We start from the raw sequence: 18,106 nt of genomic DNA on the forward strand, positions 1-18,106 counted from the left end.
GTGGGAAATTATAAATCAATGCCACCGCCATGACCAATCACTCTATGACAGACGCTCCACTAAGCACCACCTGCAATGTTTTATATTAAATGAATGTAAAAATGAACTGGGAGTCTGGCACACGTGGGTGCTCAGTATTTTCCGTGGGTGCTCGAGCTCCCACGGTATCGGCACCTATGAGGTCGCGGAACTGTGAAAGATGTAATTTGGCATGCGGATGAGAGAGTGCGTCAGCATTTCAACCATGATTTCAACACATCAATAACTCTCTTGCACACATATTGCCAGCGTGCCATTGGTTAAGGTCCCGCGTGCCCATGGTGGCACGCGTGCCTAAGGTTGCCGACCCCTGATCTAAACAAACTTTCGAAGTGGTAGACATGTAGCATCATTTCTAGCTATCTAGTACATTGTGTTTTAATAACGTGTTTTACCTGCTAGGCAGCAGCTTATTTCACCCAGTGTTTCCCACACATAGACCATTGTGTGGCGGTCCGCCTCATTATCAACACCGGCCGCCGCACATTGCGTTTCGTTATTATTTTTAAACTCTATTTAAAATACGTTCTTCTGCATTTCCTTTCTCTGCTCTCCTCCATCTCTCTGTCACCTGTGTCTCGCTCATATACACACACACACACACAGCTCCTCCCACTGTGCGGTATTGGGTTTTTTTAAGCCCCCAAACGTCACCTTCCAGGCACCGCGGCAATGGTTATGTTTAAGGTTACGTTGAGGGTTAGTGCCTGTAAGGAGACGTTGGAGGCTTAAAACACCATCGATCCCACTGCGCACACAGCGTCTGTCTCCATCAAGGAGAGAAGACAGCTGGCAAAATTTACAAGTTCACAAAAGGTTGGTATCTATCATCGTGAACACCTTTACACAATCACACATTCACAATCACATTGCAAACAAGCGATTGTGCCCGCTTTAGAAAGTTAACTAGTTGCAAGTCTGCGGTAAAATGCAGTTGGGTTGTCAAGTCAAAACACTATATGTAGCAGCTGTGAATCAAATAAACGTATTATAAATAATGTTATGTTATTTTTTACTCTTACACTGAATGTTTGCTGCTTCAATCCAGATGAGTATTGAAAAGTATTTTCCGCGACTGAAAAAGGCACGCGTTGAGGATGAGGACCAGCCTGAACCGGAGGTATCAGTCTGAAACAGAGCTCAACAGTCCGACCAGTGGAATTAGTTATGCTATTAATTTGTTTTACAGTATTTTCAGGCTTCAACCAGTGAAAGACGGGAGAGAAAGAGATAGATTTGTTAGGCATTGAAGTAGGAGATGAGGACAGCATCCAACTGCGTGCATCTCTCTCTCTCTCTCTCTCTCTCTCTCTCTCTCTCTCTCTCTTCCCCCTTAGTGCTTTCTGATTAGCCTGTGTTTGTATTGAAATAAGAGTACGGGTTGAGCAGCAGGCAGCGGCCGCACACTGGATGGTGTTGCTAAGAACTTGCAATGTCACGTGTCAAACTCAAGGCCCGCGGGAAACTGTTTTTCAAACTGTTTTTCAAACTGTTTTTCAAACTGTTTTTCAAACTGTAATTGTGTGACATTCGAAGCAGAGTGTAATGTATCAATTGTAAATTGAATCATTGATTTGCTTGATTTGCTAAACTCTATGATGGCTAATGAACTTTGGTGCTGACTTTTTTAGGGCTTTATTTCGACCAAACTGTGGGAAGTCTATACGAGACAATATAAATAAAAGCACGTCTGGCCCTTAATGGGATTCTGATTTTCCAGTGTGGACCTTAGTGAAATTGAGTTTGACACCCCTGCACCGTGTCGTCTCTTAACTCTCCTTGATTTAGGCAATCAAAAACTGACCAAACTGTCTTAAGACAATACAGTGGAATAATGCTCAATTCAGAACCTAACAGAATATGCCTTATAGAAACCACTCACCACCACATAAAGTCATGTGCCTTCAATGTCACCAGTGGCATGTCACTTCATCAAGACGAATCACTCTAAAAAATATTTCTTTCTTGCCATTTTTCATCATCGTATTCCAGCAATCACTTCTAATCATGTTACTGCTTGACCTCCAATAAAACACAATATACTGTTAAGTGTTTAACCAAGACCCTGAGGAGACTAATACTTTAACTTTAACTTTATAACACTTTTCAACAAAGTATCTGTTCAAGGTTCATTTGTCCTTTATGCCTAATTTTCACTTCATGGTTCGGCTCAGCTTGACTCAACTCACTTTTGGTGTCAAGTGCTTTCCTTTATTTGGTTTTCCACCACGGATAGTACCCCCTCAGCGACCTTCGCTGGATCCTTTCATCGGCAACAATGTCTGCACTCGGTCAATTGTACGGCATAGTGTATGAACTGTACTGTGTAGTTTTACGGCTAGAGATGTTCGGATACAAACCAGTATCGGAAAAGCATCTGATACTGCCTAAAATGCTGGTATCGGTATGGTATACCATGTAATTTAGCCCTGAAGAAAATCTACTTTAAAGTAGTTTATTTATGTTCTTTTTTCGTTATGACTGACTGTCAAACTGGATATTAAAATAAAGTTCCATGACATTCATTGTTTGTATTTATTCATTTTTCACAAAGAGTTTAACCTAAACCAGACCATACAACAATGATAGCAATCCTATCACATCCATACAGGGATAGTAGGATACAGCTGTTAAAACATATATGCAGTATGTTTATGTATTTTTTTAACACACTTCAGTTCAATTCAGTTCAGTCAATTTAATATCCCAAATGGGAAACTTAAATGGGAGTTATTGCACATGGGACAAAGGAGTTTTTACTCCTATTGCTCTTAAACCGACGTACTCTAAATCTGCAACCTGAGGGAAGTATTACGAACACAGAGTGAAGATGGTGGTTTATGCAGTCTAATATAGACCGGGCCTTGCGGAGTACTTGCTAGTCAAAGATAGCCATCAAGGGGGACTGTGGAAAACCTATCATTTTGCCAGCCACCTTTACAATATGGCTGAGGTGTTTTTTGTCCCTGATGTTCAGGTTACCATACCAAGCAATCATGGCAAAAGTAAGAACCAATTCAATAAAAGACATCATTTTCCTATCTACATTAAAAGTGTTTAACTTCCTAAGGAAGTACAAATGTGGCTGTCCCTTCTTACAGGTTGCATCACAAATCACATCAAACTTCAGGTTTTTAATCAATGACGGTTACCAGATACTTGTACTGTTCAACAAACTCAATTCCAGTTCCCTTAATGAAAGTCTTAGATGGTGAGAGGGATACTTTCCTAAAATCAATGACCATATCCTTGGTTTTTGTGGCGTTTACCTGGAGAAAGTCCTCATCACACCATTGGGCAAACTCATCTACCACTGGCCCATTCTCAGATTCATCTTTACGGAGCAGGCTAATGATGGCTGTGTCATCAGCAAACTTCAGAATGTGCCTGTCCCCTCGCTGGCTTCTACAGTCATTGGTGTAAAGAATGTAAAGCAATGGGGACACAGCCCTGAGGAGAGCCAGTGCTATCAGATCGGTACTCTGTATCGGCCGATACGCAAGTTCAGGTAATGGAATTGGTTTCAGGAAGGAAAAAATGGTATCGGAACATCTCTATTAACGGGCTTTTTTGAATCTGAGAGATTTTCAGTTGCTGTTGAAAGTAGCTCGGCTATGTTGTGCAGGATGTCCCGTGTTGTGCCAGTGACGATTCTCTCTGACCAATCAGTGGTGTGCAGAATTTCAACTCCAACTTCTAGTAATGGCTTAGCTCGCTTGGAATCTTGACTAAGGTGGTACCAAAAATAGTACCAGTTACCAGGTACTATCTAAAACTTTTGCTTATCTAAAACCGAAAAAAAGAGCAAGTCTAGCTCAGTTGTGCCGTACTATGCAGTGGAAATGCAGCATTAGATGGTAAGTCAGACATATGACAAGAAAAAAGAAAAGAAAAAAACAATGTTTCCACAATGTTTGCTATTACGAGGGTTCCAAGATGGATTTCTTCTAAATTGCTCATTTCAGCCTGATAAATGTCACCTGTTCAGGAGTCAGTGTGCGTTCGTTAGATTTGATCTTTAGGTGTCACTGCAGAGCTGTACCATGACAGAAATAAAAAGACACCCGTTTAACATTAAAGGTATAATGTGTAATAAGTATTGTTTACTGTTAGTAAACACACAGCAAAGAAGAAACAGGAATAAAGAGGAATAAAACATAATTTTCTGATTGTTTCACAGTGGTTACGTTCTAAAGCACAAATAAAGAAATCTACACTTTGGCAGAAGGGTGCCGCATTGCCAGATTTTGTGTAAATGGAAAGCTTCATCCTGTGTGTGTGTGTGTGTGTGTGTGTGTGTGTGTGTGTGTGTGTGTGTGTGTGTGTGTGAGACGGTTAAACTTGTGAGTCAGTATGAGACAAAAGCCGCTGACCTGGGAATGAGAAAGGGCTGCACAACCGGCAGAAGAAAATGTAGAAAATACAGACAGAGGGCAGGGTCTCTGCGGACACCACAACACAATTCTAGAGGGTCAAGTGATGATTGAGAGGGATTATTTTTGTTTAAATCTATACTTTTTTTTTGTAAAATACAGCATATTATACCTTTAAGTTAGATACCATTAAACCACTTGCTAAAGCAAAGCAGTCCGTGTCATGACGTGACAGTCACAGAGATGGTCAAGACAATATTCCATTACACTGGCCGTTCCCTCCTCAGTATCAATGTAGTCTTTAACTAATATCAATTTTGAATGACTACAGGTGAAAGTTATTGGTGTAGTCTATGCAATATAATCTATGTTTCTGTATGCCTGCCATCAAAGGTTTCCTGTGGACTTTTTGACCACTAATGGTGCTATAGAGCAAAGTTTTTAGAGGAAATTTTTGTATACACAAGCGCGTGCGCACACACACACACACACACACACACACACACACACACACACACACACACACACACACACACACACAATACAACCATACCACACACATTCCTACCAATGGATTCATGTCATTCCACTGATTAACGCCGCCTTCCCACTGGCACTTGAAATCAGCTCCGACACGGAAGTCATTCATTTCCTATGGAGATTTGCAGACCGCATGCGAATGGATCCGAATGAGTGTGGTGTGAAAAAAATCGTCAGTTGGTCAACCAGATGCGTTCAAAAAATTTAACTCTTGCAACAGGCTACGTAGTGTTAATTTTGTCACCTACTTTTAATTTAGTCTTAGTCTTAGTCTTGTGCCAAAAATTTTTGTTAGTCAAGTTTTAGTCAACTAAAAGTCTTGTCATTTTAGTCTAGTTTTAGTCAAAAGAGAACCCAAGGTATCTTAGTCAAGTTTTAGTCGACTAAAAGTCTCGCCATTTTAGTCAAGTTTTAGTCAAAACATTTTAGTCTTTTTTTAAATAAATTATTTCTGATAACAATTTCAGTCAAATAGTTATAAAAAATAAATAAATGCTATAACGTTATATAAATATTGAGCCTCTTCCTTATTTCACCAGTAAACGACAAAAACAACCACTGCATGGGGAAAGTATATTTTACAATAAAATAAGTGCAAATGCAGCACAAAGCTGGCGAGGCGTATTTCAAGTGAACGCAACATCTGTGTTGTTTTTCAGACAACGGCAGCTGCAGACTGTCGTACGTCTCGTGTTGGAAATAGAGACAAACCTTTACACCGTTTAGTTGTCAGCATTTTAACTGTGTTAAATCCAACTGCTAGCTAACGGTAGGCTAACGTTACCTGCTGCCAAGTGTAGTGTTAACTAGCGCCCCGTGCAGCAATGTTTCGGTTGACTCTAACGTCCGTTTAGGAGCATCAGAGAGAAGCGCAGGCTATTCGGTCCGGTAGATACCGGTCGTTAGGGCACCTGTCGGTGCCGTAGCACCGGGTAACAGCTGAATATTCTATATAAAACTAGAGACAATTGTAGACGAAAATAAAGAGCGATTTTATGTTAGTTTTTATTTTATGCAAAACATTTTAGCCTCGTCTTTTTTCGTCAACAATAATGCACGTTAATTTAGTCTTAGTCAGCGTTTTTGGACATTGGTGCAGTCTTGTCATTGTCTCGTCTTAGTCATGGAAAAAAAGGTCGTTGACGAACATATTTAGTCTCGTCTCGTCTGACGAAATTAACACTAAGGCTACGGATGGTTCCTATCCCACAATTCCAGCGGAATTTAGCATTGCTATGGTACTGATAAACAAACCTGCTAATGCTAATTGGTTAGCTAGCATCGAACTATTGACATTATACCGCTATATCACATTTAACCGGCCTGACATGTCAACGTCCTGGGTAACTTTTCTCCACGCAGCAGCCTTTCTATTTATATCTCTATAACACTCATCAGTGAGGTCATAGAGAATCGTACAATCAGACACTTATCAGTCGTTCTAGTCTCTCCGCCATTTTTGTTCTACTCGCTTCTGGCGTAACAGTTGGCAGTTGATGATGCTCTACTGTATTTCAATAGAGTCCTAAGATAAATTCTGTTATGATTTGAAACTATGAATACAATTGAATTGAATTAACACACTAAGAAACTTAGGGAAGGCACAGAAATATATGCAAAAAGTCAACATGCAAATGTTTTGTAACAGAAGAAATGCATTTGACATATTGAACATTACAGTTTTTGTTTCCAAGACAAATCAATGTAAATCATGTAATGCTGGAATTTGAGTCTGCCAACAAATACAAAGGCTCAGCAATGTGAGGAGAGTGAGATTGTCCAAATAAATAAAGAGGCACGAGGACCAACTGAGCTAAGGGTGGAGGGATGAAACCCACTTTATTAGTGCGCCGAAGGAGGCAAAACTTTCTGAGATAAATATTCAGGATGCCTGCAAGTTTAGTCAGCTCAGTTTTTACCTTTGAGTGCTACAGTAACTGTGAATGGAAAATAAGACTAATTCCATCAACAACAAAAATTCAGAAAGGAACTGTTGATAATTAGTGCTGTTAGTTAAACGCGTTATTAACGGCGTTAACACAAAGTCATTTTAACGGCGTCAATTTTTTTATCGCGAGATTAACGTTCTTTTTGGCCTAGCAAACTTTGTAGTTTTTTTCACACGCTGTTGCAACAACTAGTAACATTAGAAAAACTACAACACCACACTGGATCTAGCTAGACTGGAAACACTTGTTTGGGCTTGCGAGCCGGTCAGAGAGTAGTAGGCTAACGTTATGTTTTGAGTGGATGGCGAGCGCGAGACGCCAAAATGGTTGACTGTCCCCAGGAATTGTGGTCCACACATAAAGGGGCACACAGTGAAATGGCCCGCCTTGCACGCAAGTACTCAGCAACACCGGCCACATCAGTACCTTCTGAAAGGTTGTTTTCACTGTCTGGGCATGTTGTACAAAAGAAGCAAGCTTCCCTGTTGTCTGAAAATGTCAACAGGCTTGTCTGTTTGAGTAACTGGCTCAAAGCAAAGAAGCAGTAGGCTTACCTTTTATTGGTAAGTGTTACTGTTCATTCTTTCTGAAATAAGAGGCTGGGTTGATGAGCCTCTAGTGTATGAAGAGCAGTAGCCTGATTGCTATGTTCAAAGCAAACTTTAGAAAAGTATTAAGCCATGGTTTAACTGCACTATAGGCCTTGTTTACCTTACATGTGCGTAATTTTATTTTGTATCGCCCTGTTTTGAACCGTTAGAAAAGACCGTTGAAGGGGCTGTTTGTGTGACAAAGTATTTTTTTCACCCTTTTATTGATGGACGTTGTTGTTACATTGTGTGAGAGATTATTTGCTCCAAGTGTGAATGACTGCTCCAAGTGAGAACGTTTGTGTGAAATTGAACACTACAGTATATGCCAATTTTGTTTACAATAAAAAAAAACATTTGCACAAAGCAAGCCGATCCACTTTTCCATGTTGATAAGAGCATTAAAATGAGAAAAAAATAATGGGACAAAAAGAAATCGAGGGACATTTAGAATAGATAAAAATGTGCGATTAATTGCGATTAATTGCAAGTTAATTATGACATTAACGCGATTAATCGTGATTAAATATTTTAATCGTTCGACAGCACTATTGATAATAGAATATCAAAAAACAATGCTACAGGGGACTTGATGAAGGATGAAGATGAAATATAATTATATAAAAACTATATTCAAGACTTGATGTCTTGATTTTGTTGCATTATAAATTTTTTGCAAACTGAGTGTGTGTGCATTCCTGGGTTGCAGATCTGAGAGAGTAACTTGTCTCTTACCTGTACACTCCAGGCGGTGTCTGTGGGATGATGAAGCTCTTCTCCAGGTCACGGAGTACATCATTTAGCATCCGCACGTGGGAGGGGTCGCGCTCTTTGGGATCATTTGCCGGCCGCATCGTTTCTGACTGGAAGAAAGCTGCGTGGTCTCTCAGAGAGGAGGCTGAGGACAGCAGGGACTGAGTTACCACACTCCTATCTACACACAGAGAAAAGACAACAGAAACAGCATGTGAAAAAACTGACCTTAACTTTAAGGTGTGTCATTGTCTGTTCCAGAAATAGTAGTTAAGGTAAAGGTAAGGTAAAGGTACTTTATTTGTCACATACACGTACATGTAGCAAAATTCATTCTCTGCATTTAACCCATCCCTCAAGGGAGCAGTGGGCAGCCAATGACAGCGCCCGGGGACCAACTCCAGATCTGAGCCAGTGCCTTGATCAAGGGCACTGCCTGGAGAACCTAGTACATGTTTTTGATGGTGGGGGAAACCGGAGCACCCGGAGGAAACCCACGCAAACATGGGGAGAACATGCAAACTCCACACATAAAGGCCCCGGAACCACTTGGATTCAAGCACAGAACCTTCTTGCTGTGAGGCCACAGTGCTAACCACTGGGCCACCATGCCAGTTGACTTAACTATATAAGCATGCTTGCAGGGAATAATAAATAATAATAATAATACATTTTATTTACTACTCAAAGACACTTTACAGTAAAACCAGCACATTTAGCACATTAAAAACAGATGAAGTAACAGACAACAGAGATGGTGACTCGAGTCTGAGACTTGGACTCGAGTCGCACTTAAGTCGCACAAACAGCTGACTTCAGACTTTACTCGGACTCAATCTAAAAGACTTCAGACTTTACTCAGACTTGACCCAAAAGACTTCAGACTTGAGCTTTGAGACTTGTCAACAACATGTTTTCATGCAATTAATTCTTTTTAAATCTCAATTTATTCATGTATTTCTATTTTGTTTTATTGGCGCATATTGGGGAAACGTATGACGAGCTGCATGTCCCCTGCCCTTTGCCATAATGTGCAACGTAATGCATGCGTTATGCCTTATGTGTGCACATTCACATATTAAAAAAGTCATTAGTTTTGCTTTCAATAACTTTGTAAATAGTGGCAGTAAGCAAACAGCTACATGCAAGGTGTGTGGCACCAAGATAAATGATGCCTGATCAACAACGTCGGACTTCATCAGGCATCTCAAAATGCACTCACATAGGTCAGTCACTCACAAACTAATGTGAAAGAGACGTTACATTTAGGATATATATCGTCACAGGTAACAAGCTAACCATCGCAAAGTGTTGTGCTAATGCTGGGAACAGGCACATTGTATCTGTATAGTTCGTAGTTGCTGAGGCTCAGGCATCCATCAGCGGATCCGTGCGCACTGTCACCTGCCGTGGAGACGCTGGCCTCACCAACCTCTCCTTCTCTGAGTCGGATCTCCCTTGTGCTGGACACAGTTTCACTGAGCGTACTAACACAGAAAATAATTGCATTACATCAGTGAGTTCAAACTGCTTATTGTGCGTAATTTGGACTGACACTGAGATGCATGTTGTTCTGTAACTGGTGTGGCGCTGGTGGTAACAAGCTAACCATGGCAAAGTGTTGTGCTAATGCTGGGAACAGGCAAATTGTATCTTTATAGTTGTATCCATATGATGTGACAGACAGGTTAATATTTCACCAGGTCCGAGGGCTAGAGGGATGTGTTAAGTAGACCCCATAAAGTTATCCTACAACTGATTTTGATACTGTACTGTATGGATGGTAGCTACAGGACATGCTTTGAATTCATAAGATTTAACAATACAATACTGTTAGGGACAGATCAGATGGCCAGAGACTTGAGACTTGACTTGGACTTGTGGCAAAAGACTTGAGACTCGACTTGAACTTGCCCCTCAAAGACTTGAGACTTGACTTGTACTCAAGCTCAAAGACTTGAGACTCGACTTGAACTTCCAAAAAATGATTTGTAAACATCTCTGACAGACAATGGTTTCAAGTTGAAGCTCATTGTGGTCTAATACAATCTCTGTGACACAGTCTCAACAAACCTGTGCAATGGGCTTTTTATGCCTTGAAGGGCATTTGGGGATTGGCTGTATGTATCAAGGCCAACCTCACAAAACATGGTATCAGGGTGACAAAACTTTGAGCAATGAAAATATGAATGTGGTCTGATGAGTCTTTCAGAAAGTCTTCCTCTATACGGCTTTATGTTTGGAGGAGGACAGGATTCTTTGTAATCAATCAGTCAATGTTTTTTTATTCTATATAAAGTTCCTTTATGTCCCCAAACAACATCTTTTCTGGATAAGCAAAACACATGGAATGTGGGTTCAAATGGACACCGGATAGAACAGAATGCAGAATGCGATCAGATTGGCCAGACCACTTCTACAAGTCTCTCGAAGAGAGACGGGTATCACTCTGCCCTGCTCTCCCCCGTCTCTGCCTGTTGCTCTCTGGCTGTGTGTGTGAGTGTGACAGACGGCCAGCAAGGTCGTTAATCCCGAAGGCACTTATGGAGTTTAACTCAGAAAAAGGCAGGTAACCACAGGTTCCCGTTACTCTTATGATGGACATGTGTTGTGATATATGCCAATGGTCCGTCATAGGGGAAATGCAAGCCTTTTATTTACAAGACTGGTCTTCTGTGAGAGCGCCAGCTCACAGCGGGGTCTTTGAGCATGACTGGCTGCCGAGCAGGAACCCCGGAAGGCACTACCGCACTATCGCGTCACTTTGTGGAGCTTCTCAACTCTGAAAACTTTGTTGTTCAGGTTCCACCGGTAATTCCGCCGGGTGTCCGTTACCTCCCGCTTTCTTTGTCTTGTAATTTTAAACTCTGGTGGATTTATGAAAACTATGGTTAACTGCTCCTCAGATCTATGCAGGGTAAATCCAGACAGCTAGCTAGACTATCTGTCTGAATCTAAGTTTTCTGTTGCATGACTAAAACAACCTTTGAACGTACACATGTTCCACCAAAACAAGTTCCTTCCCCAGGCTATTTTGCGGAGGCACTGTTGCTCTGTCCGGCGCCTAGCGCCGCCCAAGACAATTGTGATTGGTTTAAAGAAATGCCAATAAACAAGAGCACGGTTTTCTCCCATCCCAAAATGCTGTGTGGACTAGCCAGGTCTGGCAATGTGAGACTAACGTACTGGAAACCCGACCCTTGTTGAATGCCGAAATGAATGTTGGGATATGGGTGCTGCCAAGTTTATACAAGTTACCAACCAATGCATCCTCAGTAAAATGGGCATGTCAAGAACATTTCTGGGAATTTGAATTCTTCTTGGCGAAATGCAAACTTGTGTACTGTGACAGTACTTTGGCCACAGAAGGTGACATTTCACAGGGACACTACAAGTCCATACAAGAACGCAGATTGAGAAACGCCCACTGTGTTGACAGGTACATCCAGCGTCGCCTACCTCTGCATATTAAGATGTAATCAGTGGCAGCTGATGATTATTTACCTGGGTGGGATTCCAGGCACTGAGGGCTTCTGCTTACACACTAGCAATAATGTTGTCTAGCTTGGTGCACTAAGCTTTGACTCCAATTGTAGAAGACTGTGACATTTATTCAACAATTGGATCAGAAAAGCAAACACACTATTCAACAGCTCAGCAGTGCTACTCTTTTCTCACCAATAAAAAACAAAAAACAAAGCTTTGATTTGTTTATTTAAAATTAAACATTTCTATTAAACAAAAATGCAGTATGTACTTGTCTTGATTTATGGTACGGATCGGAATCACGTTTTTGAGTCACGGATCGTATCAATTTTCGGATCAGCACAAAAAAGGGGGGAATTTAAATGATTTATTAAAAATGTAGTAACAACAACTTAACAATAATAACTTCTTTCACCAGTAAATTGCTATTAAATGACAAAAACAGATGAGAGATGAGATGAGTTTTACAATAACTTTGGATGCACCACAAGGTTTACAAGGTATTCAAGTATCAAACCATTTAGTCCCTTCTGTGTTACCAAGTGCTAGTTTGTGTCTTTAGCTGAAGACTGTTGTACGTCTCGGTGTTGGAATCCTCTACAGTGAAATACAGACACACCTTTACACCATTTAGCTGTCAGCATTTTAATCGTGTTTAATCCAGTTACTAGCTAACAGTATGCTAACGTTACCTGCTGCCAAGTGTAACGTTAGTGTTAACTAGGGTGACATGCAGTGATGTTTCTGTTGCCTCTTAAGTCCGTTTTGGAGCATTAAAGAGGAACACAGGCATTTAAGTGGCACCAAAATGAGCCACCGAAATACGTGTTGCTATTCCATCCGGTAGATACCAGTCACAGATCAACTATGGCACATTGATAGTTACAGCAATGCAAATACACAGTAGTGCATATACAAAACAGCCTACAGTTTAGCCTATCATGCCATCCTGCTAGTGACTGCTCCTTTTGTTTACCTTCCGCGCCATCTGCTGGACTGGAACAGTGGAGTTAGCAATGGCTAATATTGTGGGAATAGGTGTGTCCTACGAGGCTACCGTACTACAGCTAGATGTAAACAGGTGGAAGTTGCAAAGCCGGAGTTCAAACTACCACATTGCGCCTTCCTTTTATTGATAACACTAATATTAGAATTAATTTACAAAGTAATACTTGATTTCTCAAAACAGTAGAAGACAGTGGCTAAAAGTCTCCGCTTCTCTAACCATAAACTAAAATATATTATTATTGGTGAAAGAAATACAAACAGGGAAACCCTTGTGGGAAGTTTTTGATTAGCTACTCAGCCAACTAGAGCTGCAAAGATTAATTGATTAGTTGTCTCTCATTCCAGCTTCTTAAACGTGATTTTTTTTTTTTGTCTAGTTTCTTCACTCCTCTGTGACAGTAAACTGAATATCTTTGCGTTGTGGACAAAACAAGTATTTTGAGGACGTCATCTTTTACCATGTCTGATATTTTACAGACCAAACAACTGTCATGCAACTGTAATCAAGAAAATAATCGACATATTCGTCAATAAAAAAACTAATTGATAGTTGCAACCCTACAGCCTACCAGCCACAAATCCTGTTTGACTGGTTTTAGTGCGGTGTCTTCTGTGCCATTTTTACATCCATTGACTTGTGTTAGATGGAGAAGGCTCAGGAGGAGATTGTGTTGAATTAGTGTATATTGGATGACTGGGACTGCACTGACTAGAAAAGAGAATACTAAATATTGTTATATTACAGCTGTTGGTAGACATTTTGTCCTATTCTTATATTATCTGGATATTTTGGAGTATCCCAACATAATAGGTATCATATATCAGCCTCCCTCCATCCCTGAACTGTCCATTGTCTTACACCTTCAAAATATCAAGGTATCAGGGTATTAGGGATTGATGCTCAAGCTGGCTGGCTGGACAGTGGGCATGAGTTATGCTTCTGCATAAAAGTCCAAAACAGCCACACACAGGCACGCATGCACGCACGCACGCACGCACGCACGCACTTGTACAAACACTAACTCAGGACATCATTTAAAGCTTTCTTCCCATCTCTCTTTAAATGTGTGTCTTTCAACCCTCATACTAACCATACACTTGTAAACAGACCTTTCTTTTACTGCAAACATGCGTGCATACAAAACCAGCTACTCACACAATGCTATCCTCATTAGCTTGTCAACACAAAGCTGGCTTGCTTTACAGTATATTTGGCACTGCAAATCAATTACCTTGCATTTACAGTTAATTGGCCTGTATTCGTGGCTTTATAACATGAATTCTGGCGGGATCCAGTGGGCCTGTTTTGGAAAGGCTGAAAGCTGTTGTGTTACTGTCTGTATAAGGACAAAGGCTCATGATCAGGTGTTGAGTTCTAAATGGTTAGCATTCAGTTAGTCAGGAATGGATGCTTTTACAGTCCATGAACACAATAATGTCACTGCTTTTTCAAAAGCGCAAGTCAAGAAATACTCTTATACAGTAAGCTGTTTACATGATTGCTTAAACTAACAATATCTAACAATATACTAACAATATTTCTCAATTGTGTACAATACTGGTACTTGAGACACAATGACCACAACTCACGTACCAAACCCCTGGACCAATTCTTCTAAATTACAAACACATTTCCTACTGTACACTCAGATTGCAGCTCTAAACCAATTCAATTTGATTTATAGTATGAAATAAAAAGAGTTAACTCAAGACATTTTACAGATAGAGTAGATCTAGACCACATTCTATAATTTGCAAAGAGTGGTGAGGAAAAACTTGCTTTTAGACAGAAACCTCGGACAGACCAAAACCACACTTTTTCCAAAACAAAACACAAAATTATTGTGTTCACATGTAACACACTGCCATTCAAAATGCTAAACTTAAATTTCCTATCCACTGAGATGCCTCACTTGGGCAAACACATGTTGCACAATTCACAGTTAAATTAGCAACCAGAGCTTTAGCAATAAGAGGGTCAGGCGTGCTCTTCAGTGCTAGCTGTCATTATGCTGGGTTTTGCAAAAATGTACAATATTAACGTTCTGTTTAGCGATAAGGTTGATTATTCTGAATGAGAAGATTCGATTCAAGATAAAAACAAACAAACTTGAATGTCCCCAAGGGGCAATTTGCTTTACAGACAGTAGTCCAACACAAATACATATATCATACACAACATAGCACAAGATCCATATCTCCTATACTGTCACTATTAATCATGGAAGAAGAAGAAATAGGTCCTGTTTGTGCCTATGTGTGTAATGCCACAACAACATAGTGTAAAAATTGAATTTCCCCATTGAGGGATTAATAAAGTGCTTCTTTCCTAGAGGATGTTGAGTCCAAGAGAGAAGTCTGTGCCATTGAGATGACCCTAATTTCATAAAGGCGATGTCATCAGTAATCTTACGGCACAGCTTGACCATTTTCTTCCAGTTTGTTCCTAGGGGCCCTTTCACACCTCGTTTGGTCAGGACTTTTAAACTTTTCAGTTTGACCTGAACCAAAATTACAGCTGTAAATCCTCCTCCGGACCGCAGTCCAGACCAAATAGCCTTGGTGCGATGAAAAGAAGTGGTCTTGGACCAGATCAAGTTGAGCCATGGTCAGGTTTAGTGTAAAAGCATTTTTTTGGAGGGTCCAGACTTTTGGACCAATTACAGGAAGTTCTGGCAGGCTATCGACACTAGCTCAGTGCTCAGTGTGTACATGTGTAGTCTCGCATTGCCAGACCTTCCTCTACAGTGCTGCTGTGGAGGTTCTGGCTAGTCCACACAGCAACCTGGGATGGGAGAAAAAACGTGTTCTGGTTCATGCGTATATCAGCTATAAAATTGTGTCTGAATTTTTACATTTGGCGCCCCATAGGTATAGTCATGTAAAGTTCTTTAGTGTGCTCGCACCATTGCAATTTGAAACAATGTATAACAATGTCACAAAAAAAACTAAAAGCTTGGTCTGTTGGGACATGGGAAAAATTTTTAAATAAAAGAAGAGAAACCTAACAAATTTTCACTTGTTGCCTTTTAAAATTGTTTTATTTTGTAAAATTGTTTTATTTTGTAATTTGTAGTGTATGTTGTTCGTTTGGCATTCTGTGGGCAGCAAAGGAAGAATTTCATTGTACAGGGAAACTGTGTATATGACAATAAAACTTAGAAAAACAATAGGTGTGAAAGAGTAAGGCCTGTTAACGTGTTCAGCATTGGTATATAAATGGCTTTCTTCCTATAGATGTTTTACTTTGAGAATATGAAGAGTTGTCTGAGATCACAGTAGTAGGAAGTGAAAACAGCTTCAGGATTACATATAGTTTTTTTTTTTTATCAAACGGAGACTATGAACAAATAACATGTGACACACTGGTCTTAATCAGCAGACCTCGGTGTGTGTGTTTCTGTGGATCAGAGTGTGTCACAGTGTGTTGGAAATGGAGCGTGACTCATCCGAGAGGAGAGGGGAAGACAGTGGGGACAAAAATAGATAAAGAGATCTGTTCTCTCCTACAAATTTAAATGGCTTTGGCTCCTCGCAGCCAGCTGGGACTCATGAAATATTGTTTGATTGTTGTAATCCATCACAACTTTTGACACACAGGGACGTGTGTGAGTGTGTTTGTATGTGCCTTCTGCGATAACAGTGGCCGAGAGAAGAGAGAGAGAGAGACAAAAGAGCTCCAGGGTGATTCTCAGTTTAGAACGCCAACAAAAAGAAATCAGAAGGTAACGGACATCCGGCAGGAAAGAGTGACATCCGGCGTGTGAAACGTCGTGGATATAGACTAGGCTGCCATAACATAACGTAACAGTAATTAGTCATACATGACTTCTGTGCCTTATTTTGAATAAAAGTTAAAATAATATAAATATAGTATTATAACATGTCTATATATATCTCACCATGAATAAGTTGTTGTTTTGCATTTGTCCTTACTTAAGCTTTATGTTATTATGTTTATGTATGTATGTATCTGTTGCAATTCTTTGCAAAAGACATTCGCAGCACAAATGTACATCTCCTGTGGTCTGTGAATGAGACTGGGACCAAGATACATGCAACTGTACATTCATGACTATAAGTCGCACAAACACAAACACAAACACAGTAAATTTGCATACATATTATTTTTTTGTCAAATTTACATACACCTGTATAAAGCTGTGCATACAAAGTGGTTGTGTTTTATATATGTTTTATTGTGACTCACATACACAAGCCTCATTTCTGCTCCCACAGTTAGTCATAGATGGATGTAGAAACACTATTAATCCCGTTTTTGCATATGAATACCTCTGCTCCACCAAGAACAAGTGCAATTCACATATTAGCACCGGAGAGATCTTCAAACAGCACCAGAGCTGTCATTCTTACACATTACGCACCAATGTGCTATTTATAGCACGTGCGTTTTCAATGATTCATTAGTCATAAGATATACAGTATTGATGCTGCATCTTAATCATCATCAAATTTTAGGAGGGTAGTCAGTGAATTAAGTTCCATGCACACCACAAAGTACTTAACAATAAGGGGTCACATTGGGAAATGATGAAAAAAAGCAGAATAAAAATAAAGAATAATAAACACGAGCAGTCTTTAAACTAAAGTTTATAATGCACGTTGACAAGTACAGTAAAACTTACAAACTACTCAAAGAATAGTCTATATACATGACGTTCCACTTCCAGGATTGTTCAGGTGCCGCTGGAAATTCCGCCGAATGTCCCTCATTTATGCCAGATGTCCGTTACCTTGGGCTTTCTTTGTGTTGGCATTCTGAACTCCGGTGGATTTATGAGGACTATGGTTAACTGCTCCTCAGATCTCTGCAGGGTAAATCCAGACAGCTAGCTAGACTATCTGTCCAATCTGAGTTTTCTGTTGCACAACTAAAAACAACTTTTGAACATACACATGTTCCACCAAAACGAGTTCATTCCCGAGGCTGTTTTGCGGAGGCACCGTGGCTCCGTCCGGCACTTAGCGCCACCCAAGCCGATTGTGATTGGTTTAAAGCACATGTGTCAAACTCAAGGCCTGTGGTCCAAATCCGGCCCCTAGCTAATTTTTATCCGGCCCGCATCTCTGTTTAGGTTCACAATAGATTTTGGCCCACCTAGTTATGCACCAAACCAAAAACTGTTTTTGAAACTGATATTATGCAACACTCAAAGCAGAATTTGGCTGATTAGGCCGACTTTGAGACTCAGAAATTCCCACAGAACCAGAGAGTTTTCATATTCAGGCCTGTGAAACAGATTGTTGTGAGTTGGCTGTGTGGTGGTCTACTTGTAAAAATGTAATCATTGTTTTGCTTGAGTTGCTAAACTCTATAATGGCTAAGGCACGTGTTTGCTGACTTTTT

General features: G+C 40.3%; 1 protein-coding gene across 3 annotated transcripts in view; it reads right to left on the reverse strand.

Annotated features, from left to right (window-relative positions):
• The window catches only part of naaladl2 (N-acetylated alpha-linked acidic dipeptidase like 2), a 253,431-nt gene that overhangs the window by 11,566 nt on the left and 223,759 nt on the right, over window positions 1-18,106 (reverse strand). For all 3 annotated transcript variants that reach the window (XM_028586730.1, XM_028586732.1, XM_028586731.1), the window contains one exon: window positions 8,227-8,425. In XM_028586730.1, coding sequence (XP_028442531.1) covers window positions 8,227-8,425 — 199 coding nt within the window. The remainder of the gene's footprint in view (window positions 1-8,226; window positions 8,426-18,106) is intronic.

The sequence above is a fragment of the Perca flavescens genome, chromosome 9, assembly GCF_004354835.1.
Source record: "Perca flavescens isolate YP-PL-M2 chromosome 9, PFLA_1.0, whole genome shotgun sequence".
Classification (NCBI taxonomy): domain Eukaryota; kingdom Metazoa; phylum Chordata; class Actinopteri; order Perciformes; family Percidae; genus Perca; species Perca flavescens.